Source organism: Trifolium pratense, linkage group LG7 (genome assembly GCF_020283565.1).
Source record: "Trifolium pratense cultivar HEN17-A07 linkage group LG7, ARS_RC_1.1, whole genome shotgun sequence".
NCBI classification, from domain to species: Eukaryota; Viridiplantae; Streptophyta; class Magnoliopsida; order Fabales; family Fabaceae; genus Trifolium; species Trifolium pratense.
In genome coordinates, this window is record NC_060065.1 from 57,829,365 (window position 1) to 57,852,437 (window position 23,073).

Genomic DNA, 23,073 nt, shown 5'->3' on the forward strand with positions numbered 1-23,073 from the left:
GGTATGATTAGCAGCACGTGACGCCTTTCAAAACCGCCTTTCAGAATTGGGCTACCCTTGCTTGAAGTACTTTGTTAGGCCCAATTACTGATGCTATTGCCACCCTAAAATATTCTACTCGCAACTTAACTTGTAATGTGAAGGGCACAAAACGATTAGATTTTTATAAGGGTCGCTAGTTAAGGTGTGGCTATATTTTTTTAGAATAAAAATGTTTTTAAATAAAAAAAAATGTCCCCATGTATCTAGCACAATAAAAATTGTGTATATGAAACTGTACATAAATTTAGTCCTTTATGTTTTTACAACCCTCGCTACTTAAGTTGCGATGACCCGAGGAGGATAAAAATAGAGATGTAGAGGAGAACAAAAGTGTGGAGGTGTGAACAAAAATTCTTTCATGTTGTTGATGATACAACTTTTGTAGGGTTTTGTTAAAAATACTTAAAATTTGGACTCAATTGCAATTTTAGACTATACTTTTATCGATTTTGGTATTTTAATCTCTACATTTTTAAATATGCAATTTCAATTTCTAATTTTATCATATTCTAAATTGAATCTAACATCTAAAGTGATGTCAATAAGGCAAATTTTAATCTAATGTGGTAGTTAAGTTACTATATAGATTTATATGTATAGAATTTATATTGTTTTTGTAAATTTAAATGGTTTAATTTAATATAATCGAATATTAATTATTATATAAGTAAAACTAAATACATGTGTAAAAAAAAGTCAAACTAAAAACATTGATATCTCTTTGTGTTTTAATTTAATTAGTCAAATTATTTTCTCCGGCACTCTTGCAACACAATAGTTTCTAATCCCGAAATTCATAATTTCATATATTTTGTCTAGAAATTCAATTCAAATGGCATCGCCTCCACGACAATATCATTTGTGTCATAACATCACCGTATTGTTCTCTCCACTCTACATCGCTTGTACAAGTTACAACATATTCTTCAACAATGTTCATCTTTAAAATCTCTTTTTATCGTGTTGTGCTTCTTCCGAAGATTCTATGACGACAAGTGTATTATTTTGTCAAAAGCAAAGGTGGTCGTCATACATAGAAGAAGTGAAATAAAATGGTTTTTTACTTTCATGATATTAACTCACTAAAGATGGGTGACACGCACATTTTAAAAATAAAGCAAGACTTTGAACAATACGTTAAACACATGGAAATGGAATATGGTGAATCAAAATGAGTAATTAAATTTGTAAAGCAAAAGAGATTGTAAAGAAGTCACCTCTCATTTTGTTTTGCGTACAACCATGCCGGAAAAAAAAAAGTTTTGAGCTTCTTTTTTTTTTGGGTTGATAGACGAAATTGCAAATTCATTGAAAATTCACGCACACAAAGTGAAGTGATTGAGGTTCGAACTCCAATCATGACATCCGACACTAACAATTTCGACATTTATACCAGTTGAGTTAGATTATTAGTTAGAATTTTAATTTTAACGATGAATAATTGTTAATTTATAGTATATTTTTGAATTAAAAATATTATTATTAGGATGAGGATGACGTGATGTGACGAAATAAACAAGAAAAGAAGGAAACTTTGGACATAGGGTAGATAGATGAGAGATAACCCTGGATTCATGATTTTCTTTCTATTCATTCATCCCCCAAAACTTGTTTTCTTTTCTTCCGAAGAAAAACAATATAATATAATATAATATAATATTATATTATTATTCATATTCATCATATATATACTTTCTCACACGCCATCAACACAACAACAACCCTATCTCTTAAATTTTCCGATTCAATTTCTCATTTTTGGGGAAGAACAACCAAATACAGAAAATAAAACTACAACAACAAGAAGAAGAAAATTGGAAAATAATAATAAAAAAAAAACGCAACGACGCAGTTTTGAACGATGTCTGCTGCGGTGTGCGGAAGCAAGAGATCTTTCTTCGAAGACCTTCCTCCATCACCACCTGTTTCTTCTAAGAGGCTTCGTTGTTCTTCTTCACCAATTCGTCTTTCTCTTCCATCTCTTATTGATCATCTTCAATCTCTTTTTCCACATATGGAAGATCAGGTATGTAGTAGCTTTTTCATTTCTTTAATCAAATTGATTATTCATTTCATGTATAGTTAGTTTTTCATGTTGCTTTTTTTGTTTTTAGATTATTGAAAGAGCGTTGCAGGAATGTGGTAATGATTTAGATGCTGCTATTAAGAGCTTGCACGGGCTTTGTTTAGGATCTGCTGATGAAAATTCTGTAGTTGCTCCTAATTCGGATGCTGCTGTCGAAACAGGTTTGATTAGGGATTGTTGATTTTTAATTTTTAAGCTGAAACATCATATGTCCGATTGTTGCTGATTATAAAAAAGTGATTTTGATATTCCATAATTTGAAAAAGCAGAAGCTGTTTTATGTTGGTTTATAGAATGCAAACCATTTTTTTTTATTTTCTGGAGAAGCTACTCAAAATGGCTTTTTGTTTGAAACAATTTTTAGATTTTTGGAACAAACTTATTCTCTAATACTAGCATTCTATAAAAAAGTGATTTTGATAGTCAATAATTTAGAGATTAAAAAAAAAAAGATTTTTTTGTGTTGGTTTACCGGAATGAAAATCATTTTTTTGATTTTATGGAGAAGGTACTCAAAATGGCTTTTTCTATGAAACATTTTTTGGATTTTTGTAACAAACGGGTGCATATTCTCTAATAGCATTCTATAAAAAAATGATCTTGATATTCAATCATTTAGAGATTAAAAAAAACAAAAGCTTTTTTGTGCTGGTTTATCAGAATGGAAATATATATTTTTAAATTTTCTGGAGAAGCTACTTAAAACAGGTTCTTCTCATTTGAACCATTTTTTAGCTTTTTGTAACAAACAGGTGCGTATTCTCGAATAGCATATGATGTTTTACCTGTGTACATATCTGATAAGCAATGCGATTTATCTAATGGCATTTTAAGTTTTGATAAAAATTGTGAATAAATTTTTGATGGGTTAGTTTTGGGAAAATTTGTAGGTGTATTTGAAGGTAATGGGGATGCTTCTGCATCTGGGAATCAGGCAGCTGAAAACAATCTTCCAGCCGATGGACCTGAATGGATTGACTTGTTTGTTAGGGAAATGTCGTGTGCTACTAGTGTTGATGATGCAAGAGCCCGTGCTGCTAAATTGCTTGAGGTTTTGGAGAAATCGATCAGCTCGAATGTGAGTTCTGGGGCAATGACTGATCTTCAAAGGGTATGTGTTTGGACTGTAATTGATTTTTTTAATGGTTCCTTAGTTGCCCTGTTAGAGTTTGGTATTGGAAATTTGGAATACAATTATGGAGTGGAATTGTTTGTTGTGGAGAATAATCATGGACTGTAAGTGTTAAGCTTGTATAGTGGTTGTCCTCATAAGTTGCTTTTTTGTTCAGGAAAATTTGATGTTGAAATATCAAGTTGAAGTCTTGACCAAGGAAAGAAATTGTTTCAAAAGTGCTTTTAGAATCCAGCTTGAACGCCTTTCTGATTATGAGGATAAAGACCGAGAGTTGCAGCAGTTGAAGCAGTTGGTGTCTCAATACCAGGAACAGATCAGAACTCTTGAGGTTAGAGATCATCTTTATCTGTGTTCTGTTCACACAGTTCCCCATTTGATCAAAACATTTCAATCCTTCCCATATTCTAGTTTGAAAATTTCGGAAATTCAACTGCTATCTAGTTTTCTACATAAACGTCGAATTCATTTACTTTGTAAAACGGTAGAGAAAAGGCGGAAATGATGTTGAAATTTACAAATAGAAATGACTTAATTACGATGATTATGGATATCGATGGTCGATGCATGAACATAATTTTGCTAAGATAAGGCCTTGCATTAGCTGTTATGTATTCTTCCACTAGTCTTTGGTAGTAAATCCACTATTATGATCAGTCACTAGTCTTTCATCTGAGGGTGGGAATTTTCTATTTACCGGTCATCTTCAAATCTCCTCCATTCTGTTCTGCCTGGCTGTAGTTTTGTTCTGTTGAAAGAGTGTGTGGGGTTAAGGTTGATTTATTACATCTTAACATAAGAAAGTACATTGTTCTTAAACATTTCCATTGTTTTGGACAAAAGAGTTACTGGGGAAAAATGGTGGATGAAAATGCTAAGATGGGCATGGGCACCCTCCTTCCCCATGTTTTTTTTTTTTTTTTTTTGTATTTCAAAAACCTGTTTGCATATGCTGATGAATGCTATATATATGGCTTTGTTTACAGGTTAACAACTATGCTTTGCGAATGCATCTGAATCAGGCACAAAAATACAACCCTTTTCCTGGGGGTTTCCCACCTGATGCCTTCTAATGCAATCAGCGGGTAGAGTATAACAATCAAGGCAGTTAAATAGCTGTATCCGGTTAATTTATATCCGGTGTTTTATTTTTCCAAAAGAAGTATGTATTGTTATTTATTGTTACAGTTTGTGTAGCTCCTGTAGGCCAAGGAAAAGTAGCTATTCCTAGTTCAGGGGTGAATCTATCTTATCAACATGGAATAGAACGGAAAATAATTATTCTTAAGTTAATTCAATTATTTATTCCTCACCGAATCAATTTCTGGAATTACATGTATTATAATTACTGAGAATGTTCAAGATCAATTTGTTACCATCACAATACTACAAATTATGTTATTTTTGCTCTTATAGAGTCTTTGATTATTCGGTTATCAATATGGCAGTGGTAGTTGAATGCATGCTTCACATCCTTTTGATCATGAGCATAAGATATACTTGTATCTACTGCATAATTCATATCTTCATTTAATAAGGGTGTCTTTACAACCTACTATTATCAGGGCTGTTTCCGAGATGTTGGTGGCCCAACGGCGAACGTATAATTTGGGAGAAGAACAATTACCATAGTATCTGCATCTCAGTGTCAAAAACATACTAAGACAATTCATGCCTCAAAACAGATATGGTGCACTTTAAGATCTATGGGATCCATTTGTGAGCAAAACCCATCTTAGCCATGATTTCCTTCAAATTGTTACATTCTACACTATAAAAACCATGTTATGTCTGAATTTCATAGCTGCTTCACCCCATTACCCCTTGTGTTACACGTCATGTGATGATTGATTTCAAAGCAACTAGAAAACTGTCTAGAATAGATCTCACATACAAATGTAGGTTGCTCTTGTGACATACAATTGTAGCTTAAACGTATTTTTCAACACCTGGGAACCAAGTTTTGCAGAAGACATTCCCATAAAATGAGTCTGAAATCTTTATGCTGTGCTGAGTTGTGGCACTTCCAAACGTGCACGAAATTGGTATTATTATTAGGAGAGGTAGAAAATAAATGTGCGGATATTTTCGCCAATGTGAGATGTATTCCTACCAGGGCAACTCATGATTCTATTCAACTCACTCATGATGCGGTGGAGGTTTTTGCCGACGATTTTAGGGGCATTTCTTTCCGGGCCTAGACCTTGTTGATTACAAATAAAAACAGTGATCACTCAGCTCCTCTTCTTTTTTGAAATGAACAATGGGTATATTAATTTTCACGAAAAGTGAGAATCAAACTCGAAACTATTCTTATCACTTCACGCCTTAACTCTTTTACCTCAACTAGCAAACCAACCTTATAACCCCATCTCCTCTTCTTATATGCTCACTTATGTCAAACTAGACTTCAAAGTCTGCAAGTTTGCTTATGGTAAATGTCACATTTTAAGGGACTGGACGAACGATCACCAAAATTATTCAGAGAGGTAGAAAATAAAAGTGTCTCAAGCCATTTATAACACATCAAATAATATTATGAATATTACACAATGCCAAAATTTGTTGCAAAAAGCTAGATATATTTGCCGGGAATGTCTTCCAACAAGAACTCAGCTGCGGCAACATCATGTGCAGTGCCCAGCAAATTGCGAATTGTGCAGAGGAGCGTTTGAGGATGTGTGGCACATGTTATTCGACTGCGAGGAAAGTAAGAATTGCTGGAATGTAGTGGGTTTACATACCGTAATAACAACTCGGCTGAACCTATTTCACGATGCAAAAGATGTAATATTTGATATATGCAGTAAAGAGTCAAAGGAAGTAGCAGGCAGAGTAGCATTGATGATTTGGTTAATATGGAATAATAGAAATCAATGGCCATGGAACCAAGAGAAGAGAACTGCAACACAGTTAGGTGTACAGGCTTTTCAAATGTGGCATGGAGTTCAAAGATTCAACAACAATACACAGTTTGCTGAACAGGCACAACAGCTGAATCAATGGATACCACCACGACGAGGGTGGTTAAAATGTAACGTCGATGACGGCTTTCACAACGATGGAAAATTACAAGCGGCGTATGGTTCTTCTGAGACGGCAATGGTCAGTTTGTGCTTGCAGGGACATATTGGATAAATGGAGCTTACTCAATCCCTGAAGCAGAAGCGCTAGTACTGTTAAAACTTTTAACAGTACTTTAAAACACTGGTTAAAAGCCATGCAGGAAGCTTGCACTATGAACCTGGTGCATGTCATATTTGGGAGTGATGCTCAACTTGTTGTTGGAGCTGTAAACGCTAATAATGATGGGGCCTCAATATTTAGTATTCTTATTTCAAGTATTAATAACTTGTTGCTTTTAAATTCCAACTCTGAGTTACAGTTTGTAAATTGTCAAGCGAATTTAGTTGCTCATAAGCTATTTAGGGCGGTCAATTCTTGGGTTAGTCGTTGTGATTTTTATTCGATTCCTCTTTGTATTGAGAACCAATTGATTAATGAATTGAGTTAAGTTTGTGTGTGTCAAAAAAAAATTGATATATTCTCGTTTATAGAAAAATTATTCCGTAAATGTTCCACAATTCAGACAGTAAAAAATTGAAGAGACATTTGATATGTTGGGGCGCAAGTTTGAACATGTAATTCTTCACTTCTCTACCTATCGTGTGCGTAAAAAAATTCTATACATAAATAAATAATTTTTTTGGTGAATCAATTTTTTTTTTTTGAACCAAACAAACTTATTGCATTTCATTAATTATCAAAAGTTCAATACATGAAGAAATAATCTCAAATCTATGCAAACTAGTCCAAGAATTGGCCGCCCTAGCTAAAGTGTGAGCAATCACTTATCTCCTAATAAACTTAACTTCAAAGTTCACATATGATAGCATAACAAGGATAATTTCATTAACGATTGAAAGAAACTCTGAGTTGCCTCGCCGTTTGGTACGAATAGCATCAACCAACACTTAAGAGTCACTTTCAAACTGGACGCTTTCAAATCCTCTACTCTTAGCTTCATTCATAGCTCGCAATAATGTCCATGCTTTATCATCCTCTGTTAATAAATCGGTGAATCAATTTTTTAATTACATCTGGTATGTAGAAATTAGAGAAGTTATTAAGAAAAAAAAAAGATTAGGGAAGAATAAACAAGAAGAAAACTTGGAGAAGGCGAGGCTAGCAATAGGCCACAACTTATCTGGTGGGTTGTGGGTCCCACGAAGTCTCTTCCTCTCTCTCTCTCTAGTACTCCACCAGTCCACCACCACCACCAGCAAACAACACCTTCACCATGCTTTTTTTCTTCCCACAATATAAGCGTGCGCGTTAAAATCATGAACAAATCATAATCATTTTTCTACTTAACTTTTCCAATAATCTCATTCTTCATAATCCAGTTTCAAATTTTCAATTTCAATGGCAGTTATATCTCTATCTCTTCTTCCACCACCACCTTCAACTCATTCTTGTTTCTGTTCCGGAATCAATCTCCGTTCACAAAACAATTTCCTTTCCATTCATTCTCCTTCTCCTTTTCCTTCTACTTTCTCTAACTCTAATTCTAAATTCTCTTCTAGAAGAAAACGCTTTCACACTGTTTTCGCTGCTTCTTCTGATTACTATTCTACTCTCGGAGTTCCCAAATCCGCCACCGTTAAAGAAATCAAAGCCGCTTATCGAAGGTTAGCTCGTCAGGTATCCAATTTTCATTTTTTTTTTTAATTTCAAATTAATTCTGTTGCTGAAATCAATTAATTGTATTGCTCTATTGTAACAAATTAGTGAAGATTAATTGGATAAATCAATGCATATGGTTATGATTTTGTGTTTATTTGATTTGTATTTGTATGCAGTATCATCCTGATGTGAATAAGGAACCTGGAGCAACTGATAAGTTTAAAGAGATTAGTAATGCCTATGAGGTATGTATAGAAATTACACTACTCACTGTTCAAAGAGATTAGTAAGCATGTTATTGTGTTAAGTTTTTTTGTAGTATGCATGTTCAAGTTCAACATCAATTGCAAAAGTAATCAGCTGAACTTTTGATTTTGTGAATGATTAGGTGTTTGATTTAGGCCCTCTTTGGATTAGCTTATTTTTGAGCTTTTGCAATTTTTATGTATTATTATAAGTTTGTTAAGGCAGTTTATGATAAAATAGCTTATAAAAATACAATTTTCACTAGTGTGAACTTATAAAATAGCATAAAATCTAATTTATATTGCATAAGCTGTTTGCATAAACTCAAAAATAAGCTAATCCAAGCAGGGCCTTTAGGGTCCTAACTCCCAATGATTTGATTAGAGACACATAGGCTTTGGTCACTCATTTGAAACTTACAAAAATTACATTAGAGACACATAGGCTTTGGTCACTCAGTTGAAGTTATAATGGGATCAGTTGTCCTTTAGTTGCATGTGGTGTGATCCCATGAATTTTTTCTGTTCAATTTCAAGGTTTTCGTATTTGTAAAAAAGCTTGCTTTTAAAACTTTTTCAGCCAGTCTTCTGCATTTTGTTGCAGAATATGAGAGCCAGTATGTAAATATTTCTGCTCCATAAACAATTGGGCTAAGTAAAAGGCTAGTAGATGCCTCAATTTAAACAAAGAAAGTGACAGATCAAAACAGAAAAGTCATGTTTTAAAGGGTAGATAAGTAAAAATAGCTCGAACGGTTTCTTTGTTTTTTTTTCCCTAATGCCTTGCTATAAAGGACTTAACATCATACGAAAGTAGTATGGTACTTATTACTTTTTATTCTTAATTGGGTTGGTGATGTCTTAAGCTCCTGTTTCATTTTGGAACAAGGTCGTAGTTCCATCTTGTAGTTGTATCAGCAGATATATAACTGTTTTGGATTATATTTATGACATTAGCTTCTGAATTCTGGATTACAACACTGTCAGGTGCTATCAGATGACAAAAAGAGGTCTTTGTATGATCAATACGGCGAGGCAGGAGTTAAGAGTTCAGTGGGAGGAGGATCAAGTGCCTATGCGGTATTCAATATGATTTTTTTTGCTTGTTTAGTATGTAAGATTAGGGAGCCACACAATTGAAAGAATGATAAAAACTTGCTTGTCAGGAGAATTACTTGTTATTTTACCGATGCTCCAATGTCACATGCTGCCTTCTTTATGGGAATTTTTTTTTGAAATTCATGCCAATTAAGTTGTCTTTTACTCTATCTGCCCATATTTTGATGCTTCTATAAGTAAGACTTATATTTAATAATCTTTTCGTTCAGACCAATCCATTTGATTTATTTGAGACCTTTTTTGGCCCAAGTATGGGCGGCTTTGGTGGCATGGATCCAACTGGATTTGGCACACGGCGTCGTAGTACTGTTACTAAGGGTGAAGACATCCGGTGAGTCATGCTGTGGATAATTGTGTCTTTTTCTTCCAGCTATGGATGCCAAGTGAATGATTATCATATTTAGCTACTTAGTGTAAATGTCCAAAAAATACCTTATTTTAAATTGATTTGTTGAAAATTTAGATTTTGAATTTTGATAGATCCCAATGGGCGTTGTTTGATCAGTGTATCTAATCTCACCTAGTTGAATAAAGTTTGGTCATTGATGCCTATAGAGGATTTCAAGGAGAAAGTGAAAACCGAGAAAAAAAATAATTAATCAGCTAGAATGGTTTTGAACTTTTTATACATATCACCAATTTAGACCCCTATATTTATATTACTGATCTAGGTGAAATACTAGGGCAGAACAAATAGCACAAGCCTTACTCCACAGAACTTTTCCATAAGATACAAGAAACGGACCCACGAAGAGAATATAACACCAAAATCTAATGCTTTGGTTGAGGGTGGTGGAAGGATCAAGGGAAATGATTCAATGTGAAAAAATTAAGTTGGTCTGACATTTTTTATATTTAATATTGAAGTTCTATTTTTACATATGAAAAATTACAGCTTCTGTATTTTTAATGAGTTAACTGTGATTTGAGAAGATTTTTTATTTAAATATCAACAGATATGATTTCTCCTTGGAGTTTACTGATGCAATTTTCGGAACAGAGAAAGAATTCGATCTTTTCCATTTAGAGACATGTGAAGTCTGTACTGGTACTGGTGCAAAGTTAGGCTCCAGGATGAGAGTATGTTCAACTTGTGGTGGCAGGGGTCAAGTGATGAGGACCGAACAAACACCTTTTGGGTTGTTTTCACAGGTAATTTGAGTTATTTTCTGAATGTGTCTGGATATCATATTTTTTCTTGATTTTGTATGCTCTGCTATTGTGGAGAACAAGAACCGAGAACTATTGATAATTGCTACTCGAACTGGAACTTTGAGATTATCCCGATGATGTGACGAACTAACTCTTTGCTGTATTTCTATGTTGTAATTGATTTTCAATGTGGTTAATCATGCAAAAGAATCCCATGTGCTGAATGAAATGACTGAGAGAGAGATTAGTAAACCACATACCAGTTCATCAATTGCTTATATTACTTTTTCTCTGGTTGAGAGCACTATGCTAATCTCTTTTTCAATGTTAGGTTTCAGTATGTCCAAATTGTGGGGGTGATGGTGAAGTCATATCTGAAAATTGTCGTAAATGCAGCGGTGAAGGACGTATACGCGTTAAGAAGACTATGAAAGTTAAAGTTCCTCCTGGGGTTAGCTCAGGCAGTATTTTAAGAGTCACTGGAGAAGGTGATGCTGGACGAAGAGGGTATGCTATATTTATATTTATACCTGGTTTTCTCACTGTGAAAGTCTTCAGCCAATTATTGGATTGAAGAAGTTATTATTATAAGTTGCATGTGTGTGTATTGCTTTTACTGTATTTATCACATGACATATACGTTTTTATCAGTTAGTAAGTTTTTCTCTCACTTTGGTGAAAAAAGAAATACTTCTAAAAGGAAGGAAAAATATTACAAAGTAAAAGGAGGATTAGTATCAAGTATCCTTAATGTAAACTCTTAGAATGCGAGTATAAACAAAATCGACTTCTAAGTTCTAAGGTGAGGTGAGGGCTGTCCAAGCTTTATAAGCACAACCTAGGCCACATCTCTTGTCGATGTGGAACTCTCAGCATTTCCTTTTTCACATTTTATGACCAGACATCTAAAGCGTATAGTAATACGGGTGGATACTAGGGATCTCATCATAAACAAACAAATCTGAGTAAAGCCAAGACATTCTTACAGAAGAGCGTTCCAATAATCCAATCCCTCACCAGCTTTAGAAAGGAGACTTCATCAGAAGCCGTGCAAAATCCTGTAAGGCAAATCCAGCTTTCCTGGACCAAATGTCTCATCAAAACACGAGCTTAATACTCCAACAAAAGACAACAGGAGGGTAGCATACAATGAATACTTAATTGAAAGCCTAATCCAAATATAAATAGCCAATGGAAAACGAATGTACAAAGATTAGCACACCAGACTCAAATTATGCTTCTAGTATATCCAATTAAGATAAATGTAAGTTGATTTGATTTGTTATGAAATAGTTGTTGACCTTATTGTTCTGCTCTTCAAGTTTGAATAAATCCTTGGACTCGGGGAAAAACGAATAGCACTCAAATATGTACCTACCTTGAGAATTTTAAAAAGGTCAAAGACATTGAGATAATAAAAGTTTTCATAGGGTCTTTGTTAATTATTTTATCTATGCTAGAAAATTGTATCATATCTTCTCATGTTCCTCCCCAACAGAAGGCATAATAGTTGTTTGTCATTATCAAAATGGTTTAGTTATACATGAATTCAAACTATATCATTGATCAATTACGTGATTCAGAAGTAGCTATTGATCTTCTTGTCATAGCAGGGGTCCTTCAGGAGATCTTTATGTATATCTTGACGTGCTTGAGATACCAGGAATTCAAAGAGACGACATTAATCTCCGCTCAACAATTTCAATCAGTTATCTAGAGGCTATACTGGGTTCTGTAGTGCAGGTAGATTAACTTAGTTGGTAATGGTATTCATGCTTAAAGATTGAGTGTTTTTTGTATCTTTTTATAGGCTGGAATTGTGCTTTTAGTCGTTTTATATTCATTAAGGTTTTATTTTGGTCTGTTTTCAATTGCATTAACATCATCCTTGTTGTTTTCTTTGGCATGATGTGCTCTAATGTTCTATTCAGCTTTTCCCATATAATGGTAGTGGAATGATAATTATAGTTCTATCTTCTTTGGATGGAAGCTATTACATGAAATAATGTGGGGGGGTTTATGTAACTATCTGATACTGAAGGTTTACAGGAATAATTCTGATATATTTATATTCATCACAAACTATTATAATATATGCTCACAACAGAAAGGCTAGCTAGAAGCTACAAGCTGGAGGTTTCTCATGTTCTTCTTCTTGTGTTATAAATTGTACGTGTTTAGGGTTTTGAATGATGGGATCCTCTGAAGAAGAATTGGAAAGTAAGAAAGTAAGGACTTAGATGAGTTTCCAATGTTTATTTTCACTTGATTTCTCTCTCATAAAGTGAAACATTGGGCAAAAAGGTTGATGTTTAAGGAAGGTAGCATCATAGGAGATATGAAAACTATTTGTTGAGAACAATAGCACTTGTACCCAAGACCTAGTAATAGTAACCAACAAAGATGCACGGTGTTGACTCACTGTCTGAGTAACCAAAGTTAGGAGACCATGAAAACGAAGGTTTTTAGGAATAACTCTGATCTATTTTTATTCATCATAAACTATTATATATACACACAGAAGGGCGTGCTGTCAACCTGGAAATGGTAACCAAAAGGATTAAATTCATAAACTATGACTAATAATCAAATCACCACTCAGAAATAAAAAAGGAAACAAAGATTCTCCTAATGATAACCCCGTTATTTAGATATTAAACTAATCCCTTGATATTTGGGATTCTACTACGGAATCCAACACTATCTCAACACTTTGTAGTTTGTTCAGCTAGCATTTTGTTGTAAGCAACGCATGAAAAAAGTCAGTCTGTTTTTTTCTCTCTCTTCAAAAACGTGTTTGGCTGATGAAATTTTATGACTAAAACTGAAAAGAGTCTAGCCATTTTTCTTTTATAAACATGTTTGGCCTTTTTTATACTGAGATAGTGTTTTGTTGGATGATACAATTTGATTTTTGTTGAATATGTATACCTTTTCTTTTAACTTTTTGGGTGTCGATGCTGATGTGACTTGTTTACCTTGAGGCATTACAATCAACAGCTAAAATTTTGTGTCACTTAAACAGGTAAAGACGGTTGAAGGCACTTCTGAACTACAAATCCCCGCTGGTACTCAACCTGGAGATGTCCTCGTCCTTGCAAGGAAGGGTGTACCAAAACTAAACAGACCATCAATACGTGGTGACCACTTATTTACTGTTAAAGTTACAATACCAAAACGTATTAGGTAAAAGTTATTTTATAATTTTGATTTTGTTTCTCTGTTACTCCCTCCTGTGTCTTGTTTTTTTGTCTCAATATGAATTGCCGCTACTTTGCATCTTCAGTCCAAAGGAGCGTGAGGTGCTTGAAGAACTTGCTTCTCTAGGTGACCCAAGCAGTCATTCAAGATCCCGTCCTAGGACCCAATCTTCCGGTATGTGGATTCTTTATCATTTTTATATTTCTTGCCTTTTCTCCCCATCCTACAATCATAGGAACAGTTAATTTTATTTTGTTTTTCTTTCTGAAGAATAAACAGTTGATTTTATGTCTTGAATCTTTCCTTTAAGGCTATTATAACATATGATATTTAGTTAGGTCTTCTCAACATATGTGACTGTTGCAATAGAGAATTGTCACTATGCAACAGTAGACTAGATAGCTGTGTTACGAACCATAATATTTATCTTCTGCAGCAGGAAGTAAAGAAAGTCCTGCAGCTCAAATGTCCGAAAGTCCAACAGCAACAGTCACAGAAACACCAGAGAAATCAGAAGACCAAGATGACTTGTGGAATAAACTAAAGAATGTGGCTGGGTATGTTCTTGTGTTTTGTTTCCTTTTTATTTCTTTTTTTGTCATTGTGCAGGGCCTTCAGTTTTCATTAATTGGAAACTTTATCTCCGACTTTAATCACCAATTTTGCACATCATGCCTCTTTTAAAGTAACAAGTATCAGTTTTGAACCTAAATAAGGGACTCATGACAATAGATTTTATTCGTCAATCCATGTCATTTCACTTATGTACTCAATCGCTGTATACAAGAATATTATTGTCATTGAGTTGATACATCATAACTGAGATTTTCCATTGGTGATTTTTTTCATTGTTGAATCCTCACAAATGGTTTGGCTGGAAAATAATTGTTATATGCCATTTGTTTATTGTCATTTTGTAGGATAAGGTGCCACTTTCTTTGTTTTTTTAGTCCTACTACTATTGGCAACTATTTTGTACATTTGATGTGTTGATTAAACCTAACAACCACTGAAACTTGCAGGTCTGTGGCAAATGGAGCTCTAAAGTGGTTTAAAGATAATCTTTAGTTCAGTGAAATTATTAGGTGATCAAGAGTCTCCAGAATATTAGTTTATTTGATTAGGGCTAGAGTTGTAATGATTCATACAGCTGCCGGCCAAAAGAGGAGGGACTATGTAGACATTTTCTCAAATGCTATAACTGAAAATTGTTAGAGCAACGCAGCAAAGTGGGACAAATTATGCATATTCTTTAATTTGTTGTACTTGTAAATTTTGGCACGAGGCAGTTTATACAGAATAACTTGCTGGAGAATCTTTTGTACCCCTTGAGCAGGTTTTTTTTTTTTTTTTTTTAAAAAGTTGATGGTTTATAAGTACCACCAACTTGTTTACAAAGAAAATACTACATTTGCTACTGTCAAGGATCGAACCCCTGACCATCAGCCTACACCCGCTCAGTCAGCAAGTGCCAACTGAGCTACCCCACCCACCCCTACCCCTTGAGCAGGTTGCACTTGAGAAAGCTAGTGTATATCTCAAAGGAAGTCTAAGCTCCATTTCAGTGAATCACCTAAACATTAGAAGTTATTACTTAAATCCTTATGCATAAGTGAATTTTAATTTCATAGATCCTTCAAAACGTTAAAGCTACAAATTCAGCTCATTTGTTCTTTGCATAGCTGTTTTCTTTCTTTTGAGCATGAGGTGATCCCATAACATTTAGGTTTGAAATGAATCTTCCCATCGTTTCCTTCAACTTGCTTGTCATGCAGTGTCACGTTTACTTTCATTGTCTCGTAGAGTTTCGTTTGTCAATCAAATTATATTATACTACAATGTTTGCTTTCATTTCTTATGGTTTACTCTGATGCCTTAGATTAAGACGGAGAATTATTTACTTTGATGTTTTAAAAATCAAGCCAAGTTGAATAGTTTCATGCATCAACCAACAACACTGTCTATGGTCCAGTTATTTGAGCTATTCGAATTTCAGTTTCATTAGTTCGACCAATTTTAAACAGTTGAACCAAAAATTTAGGGGTGTCACTCGTTTGATATGGAATTTGATTTTGAAAACACAATTTTGACTCGATGGGAAGCGCTGAACTTATTTTTACTCAAACATAAGCTTATTTTTATCACTTGTTTGTTATTCCCGAATGCCGGACTTGTGTGTGTCAAAATAACATCTCTCTGAGAAATAAGGTATGATGAGTACTTGATTATTCATTTGGAAATGTATCAAACATCTCTGGTATTATTGATGTACTTTTGACAGAAATCATGCAAATGCTACAAAACAATAAATAAACAAAAGATAATTACACTGTTTTGATTGATAGATAAGTAATACTATGTCTATGGCTCGGGGCGACGACTTTGATTTATCAAAAGAAGAACAGCAACAAGAACAGGTGTTGAGATGATAACAAGAGCCAGCACAAGGTTTGGAGTGGTTATCTCAGGGAAAATAGCACTTCCATATTTAATTGCAGCTGCACCAGCAAAAGAACCCACCACTAGCTTTGACACATACACTGAATCCTCCTTCTGTTTTACAAACATCATTAAAAAAAGGTAAACATGTGTATTAGCAACAAGTAGTGTGATTATGATTTATGAATTTATGATAGATGGCTCAAGAAGAAAGAAATAATAACATAAAAAAGAAAAAAAGGGGTTGAGTTATTTTACTTGAGATGAAGAAGTTGTAGAGTTCTGAGCTCGTACAACACTAGACCATTTCCTTATAGTAGTTGTAGGGAAGAGAGTGTATACTAAGGCCTTGTTTGGTGGATTAACATTAACTTTCCAGCTGAAACGCGATAACAAGCAATTCTTGGAAGTTCTTCCTAGTCCAACAATCTCTGAAACCGAGACTGCCATATCTATCTATCTATTCACAACCACACACCAACCACAACATCAACGGTAACAATAAATAAAAGATAAAGTTTATTATAATTACGAAAATAGACAAATAGGTTTTAGTAATAAAAAAACTAAATCAAGGCCCGATAAGGAGAGGGGTAAAATTGGAAAATTTGGAATTTTTAGAGTGTAGCTGGAAGGAGGATAAATTTTTTAAAGTTGTTTTTTATAATAGAAAACTTAATTCATTTCATTAATTAAAATGAATTTAATTTATATGCACCGTCAGTGTAAAGTTATTTTACACATGCATCCAATAATATACTGACACATCATATATGGTATTTAAAAACACATGATGTGTCAAATTCATTAAATGATGTGGCAACATATCATTGAATGTATGTGTAAAGAATCTTTACACCGACAGTGCACAACAATTAAACTCAATTAAAATATTCTCAATATAAAGAAGAATCAAATTAAAGAGATACCGACTAGATGGAGAATATGATGCCTTAGTAATGATGTGACCAGCTTGCCGCTTAACAAAGTTTCTAAAGTTTATAACAGCGAAAAATGTATAAGCTCAAAAATATTTACCAAAATACCCCCACAAATTTATCAAAATACATTTGTTCAATACTTAGGTAACATATACCCCGGAAGACACCCTACCATTTTTTTTAAAGTAGCTGACGACATATTCAAAATTACCTTGTTGGCGGTTACTAAATCATTGGCCCAATACCAGCCCATTACCGGTTGGCGGTTACATTAACCCGCTTCCTTGCGGGCGACGGAAGAAAAAGACCAAACCATTCTTCATTCCAATCTTTCATCATCATCATCGGAACCCTAATCCAGCGAAATCAATTGATCTGTAGAATCAAGCAAGATGGTTCTGGCACAGTTAGGAGGGAGCATTACTCGTGCTCTTCGGCAGATGAACAATGCAATAGTGATCGACGAGAAAGTCCTCAATGATTGTCTCAACGAAATCAATCGAGCTCTTCTTCAATCAGATGTTCAATTCAGTCCCTTATTTAGTTATTTTTTATAGATCAAACACACTCATATTGATCAGTACTAAGTTAAAAAAAAATCCAAAATCATAAAAAAAAAAACCAAAATCAAGTGATTAAGCTCCATTTAAGATCAGTTTTTTTAAAAAAACTAATTTGATTTATGGATGAGAATTTGCTTAAACTTTAGACTAAACTTTAGACTAAACTCGGCAAAATTATTAAAATACTTTTTTAAGAATCGAAGAGTTAACGCACACAAAAACGTATCAAATCAAATATAAAAACTAATTTACATGCTTATTTGGCCACAAGAATCATGTTAGATTTTGTACTGTAATTGATTCTATACAAAGATTTTGAAAAGTTCTTGTTCAAAAAAAGATTTGGAAAAGTACACAAATATTTGAAGGATTTTGTACTTAAGTATAATTAGGTTAAATAATAAAAAAAAAAATATCTTAGTAGAGAAAAGATATATAAATAAAATTTGGAACCCTTAACTTTGTATATATGGGGTTTTTGCTTCAGCCGCAAGGACAAAGAACTCATCACTATTAACAAACAAACAAACGCTTCTTATTGCAACGTTCACCGTTCGCCGGCCGTTGATTTCCCTCACCGCCGTCTCAGTCTCTCTCCGCCGCACTTAAAGGTTCGTTCTTTTCTCTCTTCATCGCTCACACATTCACACACATATCACTATGTTTCTCTCTGTTCCTGTTTCATGAATGCAATACAATGCTGTTTTCACTGATTGATTCATACGCTTCATGAATGAATGAAAGATTGAATTTTTTTTTAGGTTTCTGAATAATAACTTGTTTATGAATTTTCCCAGTTTTTCTTTCATTGGACTCTATCCATATACTATCAGTATCACCATTACATTCATAATTTCATATGCATTCAAATTCATATAGGAAATAAAACTTAAAATACCATAATATGATATTGGGAAGTTACTGACATTGAAAAAGAATTTAAATTTGATTTTTTGAGCCTCCCATTTGGGAGTAATAGTGTAATACCCCCACCCAACACAGACACAAGACACGACACTGACATCGGTTTAAGAAAACAAACTAATTGACTTGAATGTAATTATATGACATGTGTTGGAGACAAGACACACTTTTGATCAGTAGTGTTGGTGCTACAAAAGAAACCCATATAAAAAAAATCATATCTTTTGATGCCAACTCGAAGATTAGGTTTGTGGGCACTCTCGAGGTGTCCACTAGAGAGCCCAAATGTGTAATTACTGTGGATTATAGCAAATTTGGATTGATACACTTTTTTTTTCTTTAATTATTAAATTTATTTGTTGAAGCGTATGTTGTTAACCCGCTTCTTTTGCCGGCGACAGACGAAAAAGACCAAACCCTTCTTCATTCCAATCTTCATCAATCATCATCTTCTTCATCGGAACCCTAATCCAGCGAAATCAATTGAGCAAGATGGTTCTGGCACAGTTAGGAGGGAGCATTACTCGTGCTCTTCAGCAGATGAGCAATGCAACAGTGATCGACGAGAAAGTCCTCAATGATTGTCTCAACGAAATCAATCGAGCTCTTCTTCAATCAGATGTTCGATTCGAACTCGTTCGAGACATGCGGACCAATATCAAGAAGATTGTTAATCTTCAAGATCTCGCCGCCGGTCACAACAAACGCAAAATCATTCAACAAGTAACATATTCTATAAATTTTCAGTTTGTAAATAAAAATTTGTTACTAAATGATTTTTTTTTTGTTCATGAATGGTAGTGTTTTTTTGTAGGCTGTGTTTAACGAACTCTGCAAAATGTTGGATCCTGGAAAATCCTCTTTTGTTCCCAAAAAAGGAAAAACAAGTGTTGTCATGTTTGTTGGTTTACAAGGTTTGTTAATTCAATTTCAAATTTTGATTCTTTATGTTTATGATATGATATTGAATTTAATCATTATGTAATGTGTAGGTGACATAGATTAGGTTATACAGTATACACACATCACACATGTGCGCATGCTAATTTGGCAGTATGTAGAGAGATACTTATGTTATGTATTTTTAAAAATGAATTTAGGTTCTGGAAAAACTACGACGTGTACAAAATATGCTCATTATTATCAGAAGAAAGGATGGAAGCCGGCTTTAGTTTGTGCAGATACATTTAGAGCTGGTGCATTTGATCAATTGAAGCAAAATGCTACTAAAGCTAAAATCCCTTTTTATGGAAGGTACATGTTTGTATTTGTTTGTTGTAGGTTAATATTGTTTGTCTGTAAGATCCCAATATAGTATTGCTGCCTTATTGTTTTGTATAAATGCCAGAGTATAGAGGTGGAGATGGTTGAACTGAACTGTAGTGTCAGAGTGTAGAGTAATGACTTATTGTTTTGTATAAATGCCATCCGATGACTAAATCGTGGTTGTTCATGTTATAATGGATCATAACCCTTAGTTATTATTTATTCACGGCTTGCATCTTAGCCACTTACCGTGTTTATGTTAATTATGAAACTATGAGATGAACAATCTTAGGCTTAGCCACTTAAAGTATTCTCGGTTTCATGGAGTCGGAATATAGGAGTACTTTATTTGTGTCTTCCCTCTTTTTCATTTTGCGTGCTAAAAGGGCAAGAATCTTATGCTCCCATGGAATAAAAGGTTATTTTAAAACATAGCCCAACTGTAACTTCTCACCTTCATCTCATTCTACCACTTTTTTTAACTAAATAAATTTGAAATATTTGTGGGAATATTATGTTGTTAACTAACATGTAATTGCACCTGGAAATGTTATTCATGGTAATATTATTCTTAGGAACACATGATTCCTGGGAATATATGTTCTTATACCTGTAAACAAATGCACACTGTGGAAAATGACGAGGGTCAACTTAAAAGGTTAAGGAAAAAGGAAATTATTGGCTCATTAAAAATATGTGGGTAATTTGGAAGATATCATATATTGTTAGGAGATAACATAAAGCAAACATGGCCCATTTTTCTCAAAGGTTATCTGTTTAGTCTTTTTTGTGGTTTCACATTTCATTTTTCTTTATTCTTTGGTAGGGTGTATCCATGCCAACCAATTTATATTCCTGTTAAATTATTACAAGTCCTTACAGATTAGTTATGATAATGCAGTGCTTAATACCATTTGCTTCTGAAAACTTTTCTGAGTTGCATTTCATTGTCAATGATTTCAATTATCAAATAATTATTGCATTGCCGTGCCCCCATTCCTCTACAGTTATATGGAGTCAGATCCTGTCAAAGTTGCTGTGGAAGGTGTGGAGAGATTCAAGGAAGAAAACCGTGATCTTATAATTGTTGATACCAGTGGGAGGCACAAACAAGAAGCAGCTCTTTTTGAAGAAATGCGCCAAGTGTCAGAAGCAACGGTAGGTCTTGTTTTTGCTATATGCATTTGATATCTATTTCAAAAACGCAATAAATGATGGTATATTTTCTTTCCGTTGTTCAGAAACCGGATCTTGTTATATTTGTCATGGATAGCAGTATTGGTCAGGCTGCTTTTGATCAGGCCCAAGCATTTAAACAGAGTGTTGCAGTTGGAGCTGTAATTATTACCAAAATGGATGGCCATGCCAAGGGTGGTGGTTCTCTTAGCGCGTAAGTGTTGATATCAGGGGCAACTATATTTACTCTTAATTTTTGCAACTATGCACAGCTGAATTTAACAGCAGTTTATAATACACTGTTATCAAAGTCATAGATGCAAGTGTATTGCATATTTGTTCATCTAAAATTTGAACTATCCCTGTGGTTTCAATTCTCTATTGTAAGGAAAGTATATTTGTATTATTTGGAAGAAGGACACTGGTCTTACTGATGTTATATGTGCAGTGTTGCAGCAACAAAGAGTCCTGTCATATTCATAGGAACTGGTGAACATATGGATGAGTTTGAAGTTTTTGAAGTTAAGCCATTTGTTAGTCGTCTATTAGGTGTGTACTATTTTATTTTCTGCTCACTCAATACATTATTATATATCAAGGACATGTGATACCTACCAAGTTCCTATAACTATATAATTTTTAATCATTTTCAAATGTCTTCTGAACTAGGCATGGGGGACTGGTCTGGGTTTGTAGACAAAATACATGACATTGTTCCTATGGACAAACAGCCTGAATTGCTTCAAAAGTTATCAGAAGGCTTCACCTTGAGGACCTTGAGGATTATGTATGAGCAATTTCAGAACATGCTTAGTATGGGTCCTTTGAGCCAGGTTAATAACCTTATTGTGTTTCATTGACTATTTATTTCGTGATATACTTACATTTGATTTGCCATAAGATACTAATAAGCGCTTGTTTGATTGTTTCCATATACTAATTAACTATTAGGGGCTGCTATTTTATTTGACTGATTTCGAGTTGATATGTGTAGGTCTTTTCTATGCTTCCAGGATTTAGTTCGGAGTTAATGCCAAAAGGCCAAGAGAAAGAAAGCCAGGAAAAAGTTAAGCGGTACATGACAATAATGGATTCAATGACAAATGAAGGTATGTGTGATAGTTGAAATATCAACTTTATGCATACAGTATTTATGCTCTCATTTAAATAATGTATAATACATATATATATATATATCTTGACATTTCAAGCTTTAATGGCTAATGTTTCAGAGTTGGATAGTTCAAACCCAAAGCTTATAAATGAACCACGTATGATGCGAATAGCCCGAGGTTCTGGTCGTCTAGTTAGGGAAGTGTTAGACATGATGGAAGAGTACAAACGTCTTGCAAAGGTAATGAAACGACTTAAAATACCAAAGAAGGGTGACATGAGTGCCCTATCTCGAAATATGAATGCACAGAGCATGGCCAAAGCCCTCCCTGCACAGATGCTGAGGCAAATTGGTGGCATGGGTGGGTTACAAAACTTAATGAGGTAGATGGGATCTTCTAAAGACATGATGGGAATGTTTAGTGGTGGTGAATAACTGTTGGTTGGGCAGGACTTAATAGTGGAGCATTCTTCCTGACGACAGCTACAGACATTTCAGAACTACACTATGTTTCTTTATTGTACTTGATCCGTTGACTGCAAAAGCCTCAACTGGATGCTAGCTTCTTTATTGTACAATTTTTTTTTCTTGGTTGTATAGATTGACTTATTTAGTTTTGGATAGCAAAACCATGTAATCCTGTTATAAATGATAATTTTTCATAATTGAGTAACATGTAGAACAAATCCTACATTACTTTTTTGTATTTGATTGAAGGAATAGGTGGCTGCAATGAAATTGTTGAATTAACCACAAGTTGATATTAATTGCGGTGGAATTATAAATACTTGAAATCAGTAGTTTCTATGAACTCTTCACATTCAAAAGTGAAGAGTTCTACTTGCTTTCATCCAAGAACACGGTGGTTCTCCTTTTTCACCATCAGTCTCGTGATATCCATCATTGTCATTCTAGTTAATAGATTCCACTACAATTTTAGGGCATTTTATTCTTCTTGAGTTCAAAAAGCAACTCTTTCATCATAAT

At 34.2% G+C, this 23,073-nt stretch overlaps 4 protein-coding genes across 5 annotated transcripts; 3 read left to right on the plus strand and 1 right to left on the minus strand.

The window, feature by feature from the left end:
- Positions 1-1,624: 1,624 nt before the first annotated feature.
- Positions 1,625-4,577, plus strand: LOC123899790. The gene is made up of 5 exons (XM_045951010.1): positions 1,625-2,068; positions 2,157-2,289; positions 3,019-3,239; positions 3,418-3,591; positions 4,247-4,577. The coding sequence occupies exons 1-5, from the start codon at positions 1,904-1,906 to the stop codon at positions 4,331-4,333; spliced, it is 780 nt and encodes a 259-aa protein (XP_045806966.1). The 5' UTR covers positions 1,625-1,903; the 3' UTR covers positions 4,334-4,577.
- Positions 4,578-7,356: 2,779 nt separating this feature from the next.
- LOC123899791 (chaperone protein DnaJ) lies at positions 7,357-15,329 on the plus strand. Of its 2 annotated transcripts, none has more exons than XM_045951011.1 (12): positions 7,357-7,964; positions 8,123-8,191; positions 9,179-9,271; positions 9,520-9,641; positions 10,267-10,462; positions 10,794-10,969; positions 12,076-12,205; positions 13,488-13,648; positions 13,749-13,837; positions 14,100-14,220; positions 14,686-14,999; positions 15,174-15,329. In XM_045951011.1, exons 1-11 carry the CDS (start codon positions 7,686-7,688, stop codon positions 14,729-14,731), a joined length of 1,482 nt encoding a protein of 493 aa, XP_045806967.1. In that variant the 5' UTR covers positions 7,357-7,685; the 3' UTR covers positions 14,732-14,999; positions 15,174-15,329. The 2 variants fall into 2 exon arrangements, with proteins under 2 accessions (XP_045806967.1, XP_045806968.1); XM_045951012.1 differs by having other exon boundaries at positions 7,397-7,964; positions 14,103-14,220.
- Positions 15,330-15,860: 531 nt separating this feature from the next.
- Positions 15,861-16,593, minus strand: LOC123899792. The gene is made up of 2 exons (XM_045951013.1): positions 16,361-16,593; positions 15,861-16,216 (listed from the first exon to the last, which is right to left on the minus strand). The coding sequence occupies exons 1-2, from the start codon at positions 16,550-16,552 to the stop codon at positions 16,025-16,027; spliced, it is 384 nt and encodes a 127-aa protein (XP_045806969.1). The 5' UTR covers positions 16,553-16,593; the 3' UTR covers positions 15,861-16,024.
- Positions 16,594-18,025: 1,432 nt separating this feature from the next.
- Positions 18,026-22,883, plus strand: LOC123899794 (signal recognition particle 54 kDa protein 2-like). Its single transcript, XM_045951016.1, has 10 exons — positions 18,026-18,217; positions 18,932-19,253; positions 19,345-19,444; positions 19,631-19,784; positions 20,804-20,954; positions 21,038-21,186; positions 21,421-21,521; positions 21,642-21,805; positions 21,967-22,081; positions 22,205-22,883. The coding sequence occupies exons 2-10, from the start codon at positions 19,023-19,025 to the stop codon at positions 22,471-22,473; spliced, it is 1,434 nt and encodes a 477-aa protein (XP_045806972.1). The 5' UTR covers positions 18,026-18,217; positions 18,932-19,022; the 3' UTR covers positions 22,474-22,883.
- The last annotated feature ends 190 nt before the right edge of the window (positions 22,884-23,073 follow it).